This window comes from Heloderma suspectum, chromosome 5 (assembly GCF_057233095.1).
Source record: "Heloderma suspectum isolate Gila_16-S chromosome 5, 16-S_ref, whole genome shotgun sequence".
Lineage (NCBI taxonomy): Eukaryota > Metazoa > Chordata > Lepidosauria > Squamata > Helodermatidae > Heloderma > Heloderma suspectum.
The window spans coordinates 97,304,501-97,319,756 of NC_139462.1; the positions used below are offsets into that span (position 1 = coordinate 97,304,501).

General features: G+C 39.6%; 1 protein-coding gene across 15 annotated transcripts in view; it reads left to right on the top strand.

Annotated features, from left to right (window-relative positions):
* The window catches only part of FRYL (FRY like transcription coactivator), a 261,277-nt gene that overhangs the window by 108,355 nt on the left and 137,666 nt on the right, over window positions 1-15,256 (top strand). For 10 of the 15 annotated variants that reach the window (XM_084856817.1, XM_084856816.1, XM_084856806.1 and 7 more), the window contains 7 exons: window positions 421-500; window positions 3,434-3,514; window positions 4,533-4,701; window positions 6,151-6,243; window positions 7,739-7,837; window positions 9,418-9,519; window positions 14,390-14,434. In XM_084856817.1, the coding sequence (XP_084712943.1) occupies window positions 421-500; window positions 3,434-3,514; window positions 4,533-4,701; window positions 6,151-6,243; window positions 7,739-7,837; window positions 9,418-9,519; window positions 14,390-14,434 (669 nt within the window). Of the gene's footprint in view, window positions 1-420; window positions 501-3,433; window positions 3,515-4,532; window positions 4,702-6,150; window positions 6,244-7,738; window positions 7,838-7,918; window positions 8,005-9,417; window positions 9,520-14,389; window positions 14,435-15,256 lie in introns of those variants that run through there. The other 5 variants (XM_084856818.1, XM_084856808.1, XM_084856810.1 and 2 more) reach the window with 2 other exon arrangements.

Genomic DNA, 15,256 nt, shown 5'->3' on the forward strand with positions numbered 1-15,256 from the left:
TCTGGTGTCCTTTCTTCAAGATTTCTATGAAAAACAAATGTAAGAATCCATCCTGAGGTGGAGGGTGCTGAGAAAGGATGAGGGAGAATGGTGACAGCACTAGCGAGATCACGATGCGTGACAGGGGCTTTTGCCACTCTTGCCAGGTGACTCTCTAGCCATTCCCAGGATAAAATCGCCCTGCTGAGTTTAGACGTTGCAACAAGTCACCCTAAACTACCCTACAGCAAGCCATGAGTTCTCAGGGTGGCTCATTTGTGAAAAACAACCCACGATGGAAAAACGGCTCCAGGTTCAGATGTCACACTAAGCCACCCTGCAACCACCTGCAATAACAGCCCACCATGGCTTAGCATGACGTGCAAACCAGGTCAATATCTAAGCAGTAAAAGTAAGCAGTATGTGCCCTCTGTGTTACAGATACCTGTTCATCCAGTGCCTGACCCTTTAGTTCATGAAGTTCTAAATTTGGCTTTTAAGCACTTTAAACACAAGGAAGGGTAAGTACATTTTAAAAACGGTATCTTTCAACAGTTCTTAACTTTGCTTTGATTACTGAGTGGCCACTGGTCACTCTGGTATTGCAGATAAGATACACTAGTGTGTATCTTCAGGTTTAAGGTGTTAATATATTTATTTTGATCAGCTGGCTAAACTTTAATTACATTTTTGTCAAATAATATTTTTAAGACTAACCGTGCAATCCTATACATGTTAACTCAGATGTAAATCCCATTCAGTTCTGTTGGATCTCTATGGATGTGTGTAGAAGATTATAGTCTAAAAAGCCTAGATCTTAAGGGAAAAAATGTGCAAGAAAAGGATTAGTCAAGTAAGTCTTGAATTAAATAGGCTATTTATAATAAAGCCAAAAGCAGCTTGCAGCAGTTTTGCTTATTGTATAATAAGATCTATTTCTAATGCTAATTTACTCCATGTATTTAAGATGTTAATGTGAAGCCTAAAAGGAAGACCCCTTGAAATCAGTATAGCTGTGAATCATGTGATGAAATCTCTACATGTAAAATATTTGCATATAAGGAATTGCAGCAAACACCTGTGTGGTGTTTGCTGCGTGGCATGTACACCGGTGTTCTGTGAAGCTAGTGCACACTATCAAATGTGACTGTTAATACACGAGTTTCCGCTTATTTACTACGTGGACGTGCCTTCTGGTTAGGAAGTCATCGTAGAAGCATTTAATATATACACCACATCAGTACATAATAAGACTGCCCTCATCCATGATTTGATCATGGATGGGGGACCCAACCTGGCATATATTTCTGAGACCTGAGTGGGGGAGCTAGGTGAGGTGGACCTGACCCAGTTGTGCCTGCCTGGGCACTCAGTGCAGCACCAGCCTAGGCTGGAGGGTCAGTGGCGGGTGAAGGATCGCCATGGTCCATAGGAATACTATTTTCGTCACCAGGAGTCCTCTCTGCTCTGGAGTGGACTTATTTATTTATTATATTTATAGCCTGTCTTTATTCCTCTTTAAGGAACCCAAGGCGGCATACATAATCCTTCTCCTCCCCATTTTAGCCTCACAACAACAACCCTGTGAGGTAGGTTGGGCTGAGAGTCTGTGACTGGCTCAAAGTCACCCAGTGAGCTTCCATGGCCAAGTGGAGACTAGAACCTGGATCTCCCAGCTCCTAGTCCAACACTCTAGCCACTACACCACACTGACTTTGAGGGTTTGCACCTAGTACTGCACCAAAGAGACAGGTTGAGAGAAACTGTATGGGTTTGCTGTTGCGTACAGGCCCCTACCACAAGACCAGGTTCTCCACACCTGCATACTATTGTGGGATTTTTTCCCATTTTTACAGCTTTGATGTAGCATGAAGGTTGATACCTGAAACATCAGATGTGCTGGCCAAACATGTTTGATATGGCTCCTGCTCATGAATGACTTATGAAAGTGATTAGGTGTAACTGTATAACAGGATATTCAACTTTGCGCTATGGATGCAAACAAAATGGCTTGCCTTGTTCAACCGCTTTTGATAACTGGCAAGTCAGTGGATGTGACAGTGGTTTGACAGTGATGGTGATGAATAGGTTCTGCTTTGCCTGGAAGAAGTTCCATGATTTAACTTAGTTGTATTTTTTTTATTATTAGCTACTAGTGAATGGCCTTGGCTTTGCACAGTGTTGGAATAACCCTTAGTTTAATACCGAGATGCCTTCAAGGAAACTTACACAGCCAATAGAGCTGGACACATTGTGCCAACCCTGACTGAGTGAAACCATGCCCGCTGGTACCCCTAGGCATAGCCCCTGCATTGATGCATCCCTACAGTCCTCTGAGGGAGGGATCCATCCACTCAATTGCCCTGAGAGGGGCTGCTCCACAGTAGTGGGGAGAGAGAAGCCATGTAACACTCTCCTGGCCTACCAATCTCCCCTAGTGTCAAATGTATCCACTGCAACACCATGTGCTGGTTAGGGGAATGTTGCCACGTAGTGACTGTAGATGCAACTGTAGGGTTCAAACACGTGGACACATTTTAATTAATTAAAATCATTGCAAACAAAGAACACTGACATTATACTCCTAAGATCCCCTTAGTATGCATGCCAAGTTTCAGATGTCTAGGTTTCACAGTCTTGGCTCTATGGCTCTGGCAGACACACATCCCCTTTTATTATTATGGATAATATGGTTATTATGTATAATAATTGCAATACTATATTCCTGGACCCATATATTTCTTAGACTGTTAACATTAATTACTAGTCACTGGGACATTACAACATTGAAAAATAAAAGTTTAAGGAGAAATTACACTTACCTGCAGATTAGCACATGGCCACCATTTTGAAATGCAAATTTGAGAGTATTTCCATGCTTCGAGTTTGGATATGTTAATCAGCTGTCATTTCTGAGTGGAAAACACTTTCAAATGCTTCTGTTACAATTTTGCCTAGAAGTGCTTTTCCCCCATATCTTTCCTAGACTATTTTGGTTGTGGTGCTCTGCCCTTGGAATTCTCTCCCCCCACAGTACAACAGGTGCTAACCCTGATGGTGCTTCAGCACCTGTTGAAGATGTATTTGTTTACCCAAGCATTTGCTGATTTTAATGCCTAAATTTGTTAGATTTTCTGTGGTATTGTAAGTTTCTATTTCAGTTTTAATGAATCTTGTACACTGCCCTGGAATTTGTTAACAAAAGGCTGTATATAAATATTACAAATAAATAAATAGAGATTTCAGCTGCATGCTTAAGGTTAAATATTGTTGTCATTGTGACAGTCCAAACATTATTTTGATTTTTTCACCCTTCTTTCTATTTAAACTTGGTAGTTCTTTCTAATAGATGGTGCATCTCTTATGATTGTGTCCAGCATTGTATTGACTGTAGGTAATATTGAGTAAAAACAAATTTATGGCTTTTATTTTCTACACTTTTTCTTCATCACAGGTATTCAGGAACCAACACTGGGAATGTGCATATTATTGCAGATTTATATGCAGAAGTGATAGGGGTTCTTGCACAATCGAAGTAAGTTGCTCCTTTTTAAACAAGTTTCCAAGGTTCAGAACTTTTCATTTGGCTCATGTTTATACATAAATTTGCATGAATGGTGAGAGCAGGTAGTATGTATCCTTGTCTTAATGATAGGATTTAAGAATTTGGCATTCTCAGCAGTTCAGTGCCAGATTGCCAGATAAATTGCTATCCCTTGCTAATTTCAAGGTGTATCATTTCACTGTGTGTGTGCGTGTGTGTATGTGTGTGTGTGTGTGTGAGAGAGAGAGAAAGTGCTACCTCCTCCCTCTTTTGAACAGAGAAAAATGATTTTGGATGAGCTGACCATGCTAAAGGTAGAAATGGAAACTGGAAACAAAGCCCTATGAGGAGAGACTGAAAGAACTGGGCATGTTTAGCCTTGAGAAGAGAAGACTGAGGGGAGATATGATAGTGCTCTTCAAGTACTTGAAAGGTTGTCCCAGAGAGGAAGGCCAGGATCTCTTCTCGATCATCCCAGAATGCAGGACACGGAATAACGGGCTCAAGTTACAGGAAACCAGATTCCGGCTGAACATCAGGAGAAACTTCCTGACTGTTAGAGCAATACGACAGTGGAACCAATTACCTAGGGAGGTAGTGGGCTCTCCCACACTGGAGGCATTCAAGATGAAGCTGGACAGCCATCTGTCAGGGATGCTTTGACTTAGATTCCTGCATTGAGCAGGGGGTTGGACTTGATGGTCTTATAAGCCCCTTCCAACCCTACTATTCTATGATTCTATGAATTGATATTTTAAGAGTGACATCATGAGGAATGTTAGGGGGAAAGTGATGTATGCACCCGAAAGGGCAACTGTTGAAATGTGACACTAGGCCCTAATCCATGTTGTCTGAATGTCCCAGATTTATCCATATGGACTTAAGATATCCATCTTTTTAAAATGGGGGCATCGTACAATTCTTTGACTATTAATAGGGAAACCTCTTTGCAACAATTATTGTTTAAATTATTTTTAAGACCCTTGGTGTCTGTCTTTCCACAATCTAGGTTTCAAGCTGTTAGAAAGAAATTTGTCACAGAATTAAAAGAACTGCGACAAAAGGAACAAAGTCCTCATGTGGTACAAAGTATCATCAGCTTAATTATGGGGATGAAGTTTTTCAGAGTAAAAATGTATCCTGTAGAAGATTTTGAAGCATCATTTCAGTTCATGCAGGTAAATTATTTTATTTATTTTGTACCATCACTGTGCATGGTGCTTTACAGAGTACAAGACCCTGAGGAGCTTACAACTTAAAATTAGACAATGAGGAAACAGGGCGGGGGGAAGCAGAGGCAGGGATAAACAGGAAAAGAATATGCAATTGTTTCAATTATACATGCTCACGTCTGTTGCAGTAGGACATGGGAACTAGGCTGAGTCAAAGGCTACACGAAAATGTAGGTTTCGTAGGGCAATTTGAAGGGAGCATGAGAGGTAGCATCTGGGAGGCATTTCAAAGCGTATGAGAAACTAAGGGAGAAAGGGTGGATTCTTTTGAGGGAGATCTTCAGATGGTTGAGGGTGGTGGAGCTGAAGGAATGAAGGTCACAGGCAGGAATGTTTTGGGGTATAGGAGTGAAGAGAGAAGGTGGACAAAGTGACAGAGGACTTTGAAAGTAAAAACAAGATTGTGCTGTACCTGGGAGGGAACAGGAAGCCAGGGTAGGGATATAAGAAGTTGTATCATATCATATTGAACCAGGAAGTTTCTAATTAACCATAGTTTCCCATTTTGTCTGAACTTCAAAACTATGGTTGCCAGGTTTGGAACTAGGCAGGATCTTAAAGCAACTTCAAACTATGGTTTAAGATCTTAGTTGTTTCCAAACCTGGTAACCATAGTTTCTCTAAGTAAAGTCCTGTTGAAATTAATGGGATCTAGATTAGTTACAACTAACTTGTCCTACTGATTTTAGTGGCATGACTAAGTTTTCTGGATTTGAGCCAATGAGGTTGGTTTGTTTTAGTTTTTAAATATCAGTTCTGTGTATGGAAATCTTAATGCCCTAGTTGAGGGATATGAGTTACAGTGGGCATTGGTGCTGTGGGAAGCTGCTTCTGAGATGTGCATGAGAATCAGCTTCATAAGTAGCTGCCTTGTACAAACTCAAACCATTGATCTATCTCTAACTCAGTATTGTATACACTAAACAGCAAAAGCTCTCCAGTGTTTCAGACAGATTTCTTTCCCCAACTTATCTGAAGAGGCAGGGATTGAACCTGGGATCCTTTGCATGCAAGGCATTTGCTCTACCATACTAAGCTATGGACCTTCCCATAAAGTAGCATGTTAGAGCTGTTATTCCTGCTATATCCTTGTCTGAGCATAATTGGGCTCAGTCTTTTGCAGCTGGTGTGTACAAAACGTTGGTGCTGAATAATCACATTATTTAGAAGACCTGTGTTTTGATTTCTCATCTTTGAAAATGTGATGGTCTTCATAATTATGAAAATTGCAGAATAAATGTAGCATGGTTTCCAAGTTTATTCCAGTTCAGTTATTGGCCATTTTAGTTGACTGTGTTGGTATGTTAGTTACAACCCTTAGGCATCTTTTTCATGTGGCTCTTGAAGCTAAACAAGATGCTGTACAACAGAAATCTGACAACTGCTTTCTTATAGGAATGTGCACAGTACTTCTTGGAAGTAAAAGATAAGGACATAAAGCACTCACTTGCTGGTTTGTTTGTAGAAATTCTCATCCCTGTTGCTGCTGTAAGTAGTTTTCATTCTTCCACAACAGATGTGTGTGATGGGGGAGAGAGGTGTTCTCCTCTCCAATAGAATATGGGGCTCAGACAAAGAGAACTGGTCCTGTTGACATATCAGTGCTTTTTGAGGATTTTTTCAACCCTGCTCATATTCTGAACAGAGCTACTTAACAAACAGGTGTATGTTTTTCGAAGTATGGCAGGAGATTAGAACCATAGCTGGTAGGTTCAGTTGTCTCAAATAAGTTAACCTTGTACACCTAAGGTCAAAGTATTGCCTTCTTCACAACTTTGATAAAATATATAACCCCCACCCCTTTGATGATCCTGAATGAAAGCAAATCCATCTCTGCAAAATAGTATTTAAAAAACCTTGTTCTCTATTATATAAACTCTGTATATTTTTATTCCATAAAAATAAACCTGTTATTTAAGGATCTTTAAAAAAATATTTGTGTTAGCATATGTCAATTAAATTTGACAACTTGGTTAAAAACAAGGTGGTTAACCAACTAAAAGATCTTTACTTGGATTGTAAATTTATTGACTTGTTTCACATGTCATGGTGGTTAATCATGGGTTATTTAATCCACAATTTGCGGGGATGCATGTTACCTGCCACTCACTCTGTTTACTGTAAACAACCTCTGATCAGCCTGATTGGAGGTTGTCAACATGACATACAAATCCAGACTGATGGGTTTTTTAGCCTCTAAATAACCCAGCATTTAACCTATGATTTGTTGTTGGGTTAACTACTGAGTCATTTAACCCCTAAACAACCCTTTGGTCCTGGTTCGCACATCTTGCTGACAACATCCGATTGAGCTGATTGAAGCTTGCAGTAAGTGGAAGTGGCTTATGCATGGTGTGTGTCCAGGCAAATTGCAGGTTAATTAACCTACGATTTGCCACTGTGACGTGCGAACTGGCCCATTGTAAGTGCAGTAGCATATTCAGAGATTACTTACTCAGAACAAAATTCAACCTAGTAAGAGTCCTTGGCATGTGTGAAGCCATCACCATGGAGAGAAAGTGGTATCTGATCCAAGCTGTCCTGTGTATCACCCTGCTAGCAAGAACAAAATTATTATTTTCAGTTATCACTCAGGGGTATCAGGGAGATACTACATTTATAAACAACTTGGATAAGATCTCTCGCCCACCCACCCACCCCTGTGAGTGAGTTGGAGTGCAGCACATGGAACCCAAGATTCTTACCAGGTGCCCATATTTCCCTGTTAAGCAATGCCTCAACAGGCCTCAGGATTTCATTATTTTTTAAATCTAAATAGCTGTAATTTTTTATTGCTTGACCAAGTGTTATGCTGCATAATTGATTGCATGTTAATTTCTTTTGAGCAGCAAGACTTAAATGAAATTTATAAGATTATGTATAATGCTTAATTATCAGGGTCCTTATCATTTTGTGCTTGTGAATGTCTTCATTTATCTTCTTTTTTTGAAGAGATTTATCTGTTTCTTTATTTTGATACTAGGCTGTTAAAAATGAAGTGAATGTACCATGTCTGAAAAACTTCGTGGAGATGCTTTACCAGACTACCTTTGAGCTGAGTTCAAGAAAGAAGCACTCATTGGTATTTAAGAAATAATTTAAGTTACTTAATATTTCTCCAGAATAGAACTTGTGCATGCTATTCAGCAAAGTCATTTGTCATAGCAGATACCTGGGATGGCCAGTTAATTCGGTCTGGGAAGTTGAATGACTGTGAACTAGGGCTGCAAGCTCTAATCTCTTTAACTGGTAGGTTAATAAATTTAACGGAAGTTTGCTTAAATCAGTGTAGGGACATTTTCCTGAGAGCTATCAAGTGAAAACGCCTTCAGTTGCTTGATAGTTTTACACAGAAGTTGGGTGTAAAGGGCAGGGCAGTCAACTGGGAGCACGCTGTGAAGTATGCTGTAATTTTCAGCACTTTTCCTCAGAGGGCCTTCTTCGAGTCCCTCCACTCTTGGAGTTTAGGCAGGGGTGACCGGAGAAGAGGTCTTTTTAGTTGTCCTACCCTACATCTAGAACATTTTCCCCAGAAAGGCTGGTCTGTTAGCAAACATGTTGTCTTTTTGGTGTTGGGTGAATGCCAGTGGGCAGGGGTTGTCCATCTGCTATTCCTTATTATAATTTTCATTGTGCACTTTTTATGATTATTAAATGTTTGGTGTTGGTTTTAAATTTTTATTGTGCAATTGTTAGTCACTCTAGGTAGGGGCTCTCTGCTGAAGAATGGCATATACATTATTTAAATACATACTTTTTTGCACGGGGCATCTTCCAGGTCAGAAGTGCTGCTACTTTGGAAAAGCTGCCCAGCCTAAAAGCAGTGCATGAAGTCCTATGGCCAACTTTGCAGGTGCTCTACGTGAGTGATAAAAACACTCACTTTGCAAGAGAAGGAATGAGGACTGTTGTATTGGGGCCAGGTCTGGATGCTGATGGTCAGGCTATGGTTTCTGTGAACAAAAAATAAAATCTTACGATGATAGCTTTTTTATAGCTATTCTGCTGGCTTTGATTTACTGAATTCAAACTACTTATCAGTCACTGCATGAACTACCTGCCTAGAGAAAATCCCAGCTACATAAGATACCTTGATTTAAATAACAATTCTTAGAACTATGAGTAAGCATTCAAATTCTTAGTGCAATAGAGGGTTGACTCTTACATATACAAAACGGCAGCCTCATGCACTCCACATGTGCCGCAGCCTCACTGTGGGTTAAATAACTCATGGTCGGCTGTTGTGTCATCTGTCTAGCCTCATTGTAGGTTTACTGTGGGTTATTTAAACTACATTAATTGTTAGGTTAACTGTGAGTTGTTTAACCCACGATTATAGTGCCCAGGGTTGGATGACATGGAGCAACTTCTGATTAGTCCAGTTGGAGGTTGCATGTGCAGAATGGTGGTGGCACACACTGCAGCAAATCTTGGATTAATTAACCCATGATTTGCCACTGTTATGTGCAAACTGGGTCTATGTCTAATTTGTTTACCTGCTCATGCAAGTGAGTGGTCTGCATGCCTATTAAGGTTTAATAAGCAAAGATTCTTGGCCTATTACTACAGGCCAATGTGGCAATAGTATGTGAAAATATTTTAATTGGTTTCTTACACAGTCCTGAAACATAGATTTGAAATGTTCTTTTCCTCTTCTTTCAGGCTTTGTATCCATTGATCACCTGCTTGTTGTGTGTCAGTCAGAAGCAGTTTTTTTTAAATAACTGGCATATCTTCCTGCAGAATTGTCTGTCTCATTTAAAGGTAAGGGCCCTTCTTTTAACGCTTCTGAGTAATAAATACCAAATAAAATAATTGCTAGACTCTGGAAAGGGACTTTTAAAAACTGTGCTACACTTTGGGAATCTTTACACAAATGTATGCAAAACTGGCAAAAGTGTATTAAATGAATTGAAACAGATCTGTTTGAGAAAATGTGTGAGTGTGGATCAACCATGACATTACCTATGTATATATTAACTAATAGAGGTAAGGCTATTTCAAATCGGAGTATCAAATTGTTGTGTCTCTCTAAGATCTGATCCTTATGTTATGAGAGATAGCTCCACCTAGTGCCAATCACATTAATTTAGGAATATAGAAAGTGCAGGTAAGATCTGACTTCTGATGGTGTTCTGCTCAAGCATAGGAGCTTTTCAGCTCCCTTCCAGTGGCAAGTCCCTGTACCACCATGTCCAAGATCAGGAGTTTCTTGTGTGCCCTATGAGGTAGAGGAATTGCCACTGGAGGAGTATTGCTCCTCACCTGTGCTTGCACAAAAATGCTTTATGCTAATCCCCTGGGGAGGGGGGATCTAGGCTTGCAAGCAAGGGTGATAGGGCATTTGATGGGAAGAAAAATGCTAGCATCAGATCAGAAGGGTTTCATGTAATATGTTTCTTCCAGTGTCATCCTGCCTTCCCACATGATTTCTGTTTTATTGTGTTACAGGGAGTGGTGTGGGGGGTGGAAAAAATGCCCATCATGTAAGGACAGGGCCCAAAACCTTGCTTATGGTGTGATCCAGCCACAGTTAAACACTTTTGAAAAGTTGAGTTCAATGGGAAAGCTAAAAGCACATGTTAGTGAACTAAAAGGGTTTTAAGTGCTAAACCGTGGCTTGATTCTTCTAAAAATTATTGTGGATATATAGGTTTCATTGATTTACAAATGCATCTATTCCTTTGGTAGGATTGGTTTAGTAACCATTTTATGTTGTAAATATTCAGACAAATAATTGAATAGATTTCTGTTGATGGTATATTGGTGTTAACGGTTGAGTTCTTGTAGTTCATCTTCTTACTAATGTTCATCTTGGCTTCATTGTAACAACTTCAGAATTCTGCCTGCAGTTTAAATTATGTAAATCATTGTGAAAAATGCAAAATCTAGCAGCTTGGCGTTTCTTTTATAGATTTATATTTCTCCTCCTACCCAATATCATTTTATCCTTTGCCCAGGTTTTGTATATTCCTTTTACACATTTGCAGGCCTTTTGCAATGTCTGCCTTTTATTTGTCTGTGTCTACCTGCTATTGAAGCTTTCTCTGTGTAGATTATAGAAGGGAATCCTGATATTTTTGTCAGTTCTCTTATTTAGAAATTTGATACTCCTGACAATGGTATATAAAAACTTCCATTGCCAGGGACTTGAATTAATAATAAAAAAGCATGCATTATATATTTTAATTTAGGTTTTTTGTCCCTTAACAGCATAACATTTTATCATGGGGCTCTGTTCAATAGAAAGTGTAAATAACAGTTATAACACTATCGGTATATTAGGATTTCATCTCAGAAAATCTTCCAGAGTAGGACTGATGGCTATGTTTATGCTTTAAACTACAAGGTACTGAGATTTAAAAAAAATGAAACATAGAGAATTATTGTTGATCAAACTTGCATACTGGCTAATAAAACTGCAGGCTAAGTTCAGTGTTAAATTGTGCCCGTGTAAAATGTCCTAATTGTTCTTAAACAATGTTGAGTTTTATAATATCAAGCCTCAGGAAGAGATAAAAGTACTAGTAGATAGTTTATATCAATTTAGGAGGTCAGATTGAGTGGCAGAATGGTGAAGAGGTTTTTTTTTTTTTTTATGAAGGGCAATAAGATAATGGTTTTCTTCAGATTATATGTCTTCTCTCACTCCTCCTTTTTTGTGCGAGGGAAGAGATTGGGAGTAGGCCTTGATCTTGTGTACTCCTTTGCCTGCTCAGAGAAGTGAACAACTGAACTGTGAGATCCAGTAATTGAATGTGGGGAATCTCATTTACCCCAATAAGCAATGGTTTGGTTTGGCTGTACCTTGCTTGAGATTACACTTCTTATCACAGGATATAGGTGAACTGGTAACTGGGTAGATAATATATACTATAGGATAAGAATCTTCAGTTGAAAGTAGATCCTATATATGTCTACTCAGAAGTGTTGTTGTTCAGTCGTTAAGTCGTGTCCAACTCTTTGTGACCCCATGGACCATAGCACTCCAGGCCTTCCTGTCCTCCACTCTCTCCCGGAGTGTGCTCAAGTTCATATTCATTGCATCGGTGATGCTATCTAGCCATCTCATCCTCTGCCATCCCCTTCTCCTTTTGCCTTCAATCTTTCCCAGCATCCTACTCAGAAGTAAGTCCCTTTAAATTCAATGAGACTTACTCCCAGATAAAGGTATACAGGATTGTAGCCTGGTTGGTTGATATGGTATGGTAGAGAAAGTATAAGAAATAGCTATTTTTGAGAGGGTTAAGAAAGAAAAGAGAAAAGGAAGTATGTTTTTATAAGGAGAACAATACATTTTCACATAGTACTATACAGGTCATCTGTTGATTTAGAATTGTAAAAGCTAATCATAGAAATTAGAGAAGTGCACCAATCAGAAGATCACAAGATTTTACTCTGACCCTGATTCGGCGCTTTGGAAAAAGGCCTAGTTCTGCTTGGACTGATTTGGAGGCCATCGAACTCAGGGTATTGAACCTGAGTCAAGATTTGGAAATACAAGGCTTTGTGGATTGACTGTCATGGGAAATTAAAGAACGGATAAACTTTTTTCGCTTAGTCAGAATTGGACAATATTTGCATTCCCTTAGGAGGGGATTATGCCTGCCAAATATCAAAAAATAGGCACAGTGGTTGCAACTACACACCTTTATATTTTGATTTATTTTAAGGGAACTACTGATAACTGTTTGATGTCAGGGTTGCCTCTGACCATATAGAGCGTCAGAGTAGCTCAGATTCCGAGGAAGAGCTGCAACATGTGGGGGAGGAACTTTCCCAGGCTTCAGAAGCACAGCTGCATGGAGAGCCCTCCCCTGCTTCACACATCCCTGGGAGTGATAGTGGACAGGGGAAGGTGAGGGAAGAACAACCTGAACTTTTAGACACAAGACACAGATGCACGCACAAGCAGGAAGTCACACGGGCAGAACTTCAGTGCTCTGCCTGATTGGCTCAGCGTCAACAGCTGTGCCCGGATGCCTCATGGGAGAGGGGAAGATCTTCCCCTCCCACCCCTTAAGTTAAGAGAGCTTGCTGCCTTTTTTTCCCAAACGGAGATCAACTTTTGTAGTTTCCCTTTGAACTCCTGAAGGCTGTTTTCTTTTGTAGTCTGTGCATCTCTAGGAATTTGCGTCTGTGTGCCTCATTAGGGTAAATGGAATTAAAGCCTTGGAAATGCAGCCTCTGGTCTGAATGTTGATTTGGCTCTTGGAGTTCTCAGCTGGGCAAAAAGGAAATCCTGACGTTTTATTTCTTGGAAAAATTGGATGGAATTTGCACGATAGTTGTCCCTTCTGAGGGGATTGAGCCTGCCACATTTCAAATGGATAAGTGCTGAGGTTTTGTGCAAGAGCAGCCTTTACATTTTTAAGGTGTCCAAAAAAGGATGCATTTATCCCCCATGCTCCTTTGGAACTATTCTTCTGAAAATGACAAACAGCATAGAGGTGGCCATAAGGAAGGAAACTGCAAAGTTTCAGAAGCATAGATACAGTAATGTATGTGGAAGGAGAGCCCTCAAATTTTGGGGTGGTGGTGGTGAGTGATTCGCTTAGCCTTCCCCTCCCCCCATGATTTTTTGGGCAATTTGTACAAAAATGGCACACATCATAGAGGTGTCCCCAGGCAAGATAACTACAAAGTTTCAGGAGGATAGGTTTAAGAACTAGGGTGTTAAGATACTTTAAGTTTAAAGCTTTTTTCATAGGGAAGCATCAGAAGAATGTCCATTTCACAGTCCCATCTTTGCCCACCCCCAAAGCACTGTGATTAGAGAGCCCCTGGTAAAATATGCTTTGTGATTTGAAGGTACGCCTATCAGTCACTCTGATGAGACTGACCCCCTCCCCACTCCCATCAGTGTTTAGAAAAAACAAAAACAAATGATGCTAATTTTTGAGATATGCTGTCTGCCTTTCCGAAGCTGAAATATGAACGAAGCTTTGTGCAGGGTCCAGATTTGGTTCTGGTCACTTCGCAAAAAAGCCCGCTTCCCCTTGGGAAGCACCAGAAATAGTTAGAATGGGCCAGATTCATCTTGTGGTTCAAGTGAATTTGATGCACATCCCTAATAGAAATGGTTATAGAACATCTCAACATTTGATAAGCTTCAAGGCTAGTATCCAAATAACGACTTTAGGCACAGCCAGAGATTTTTTACTACTTTGATCAGCAGACCTCTATGCCACACCAGAATGCTTTTGAAATTCTTTACTTTCAAAAATGATTTTCCATGCAGCTGGTGGGGTGGGTGCAGGGTACTGCTTTTCAACACAAAAGCCTCTTCCATCCATGAAATTAGTTGTTTGAGTCTTTGGATCCTGGCCAAAGGAAATTAAACCTTTTAATAGATATTAGCCAAGTTCAGCTCTTAAATCTGATTGCCAGAGGTTGATAGTGAATGCTAGGAGATGCAACTGGCAAAATAGTAAGCTGAACTTGATGAATCATTAGGATGTCCCAATCATGCAGTTCTGAAGTGGAGTCACCTGCCAAAATCTTGTTTCTGCTGAATAGAGCCCTAGAAAACAGCTTTCTCTTTGTGCTTTTTATTTTATTTTTTCATCTAACATGCATGTGCTTCCCATTCTCATGTTTGTTATGTTTTGCTGTCTTGCATTGCTTTATTTAGATGCCATCTAACAACAGTATCAGAAAACAAATAGAAACACTTCAGGTGAGTTAATATGTTATACTAGCAAAGTAAGAAATAGCTTTGTTTCTTGTCTTTCTGTGTGTTGCATTGTATGTCCTGTTTGAGTCTTTAAAAATAGCAATGACACTGTCAACAGGCAACTAAGAGAAGCTAATCTGCAAAAGGAGCATTGTCAGTAATTTAGTGTCAATTGAGAGAGAAAAAGTTATGTGTGTGATAACAGCATAAAGCAAAATATATTCTTACTGCACTTATTTAAACCTTCATGCATGTCAGTTCACAGAAAAACATGTTTCCTCAGCTTTAAAAAAAAAGTTAAATCAGTTTTGATTTTCATGCCTTGTAATCAGCTACAGAAAATGTATTTTACACTAAGGGTGTTTTACACTAAGGGCCATACAGTGTTAATTCTATAGATTGTTTGGGGTCATAGCAGGATTATTTTGCATCCAGTGCTGAAATAAATAATAATGTAAATGTCATGATTCTTATCTTTATAGAGAAATTTCAGATAATAATTTAAATGTCATGATAGTTAAATCTAACAGTTTCAGTTATGCTGAATACTATATGGTTTGTTTTAGTAATGCAGAATACAAATTAATTATCTTACAATGGGCTTGATCCAGTCAAGCTAGGATTTAGGCCAGCAAAAAGCCAGGATCCCAGGCTCAGATATCGCAATAAGATATCTATTTATGGTTAGTTTTCCAGCTTGTGTGAAATGAGGAGTGAAGCATGAGTGAATGGGCTGTATACACCAGTATACTACTCATTCACAATAAACCAGAATAAGCTAGGGATTGTTATTGGCTTATTCTATGTGATCATGGCCAGTATGTA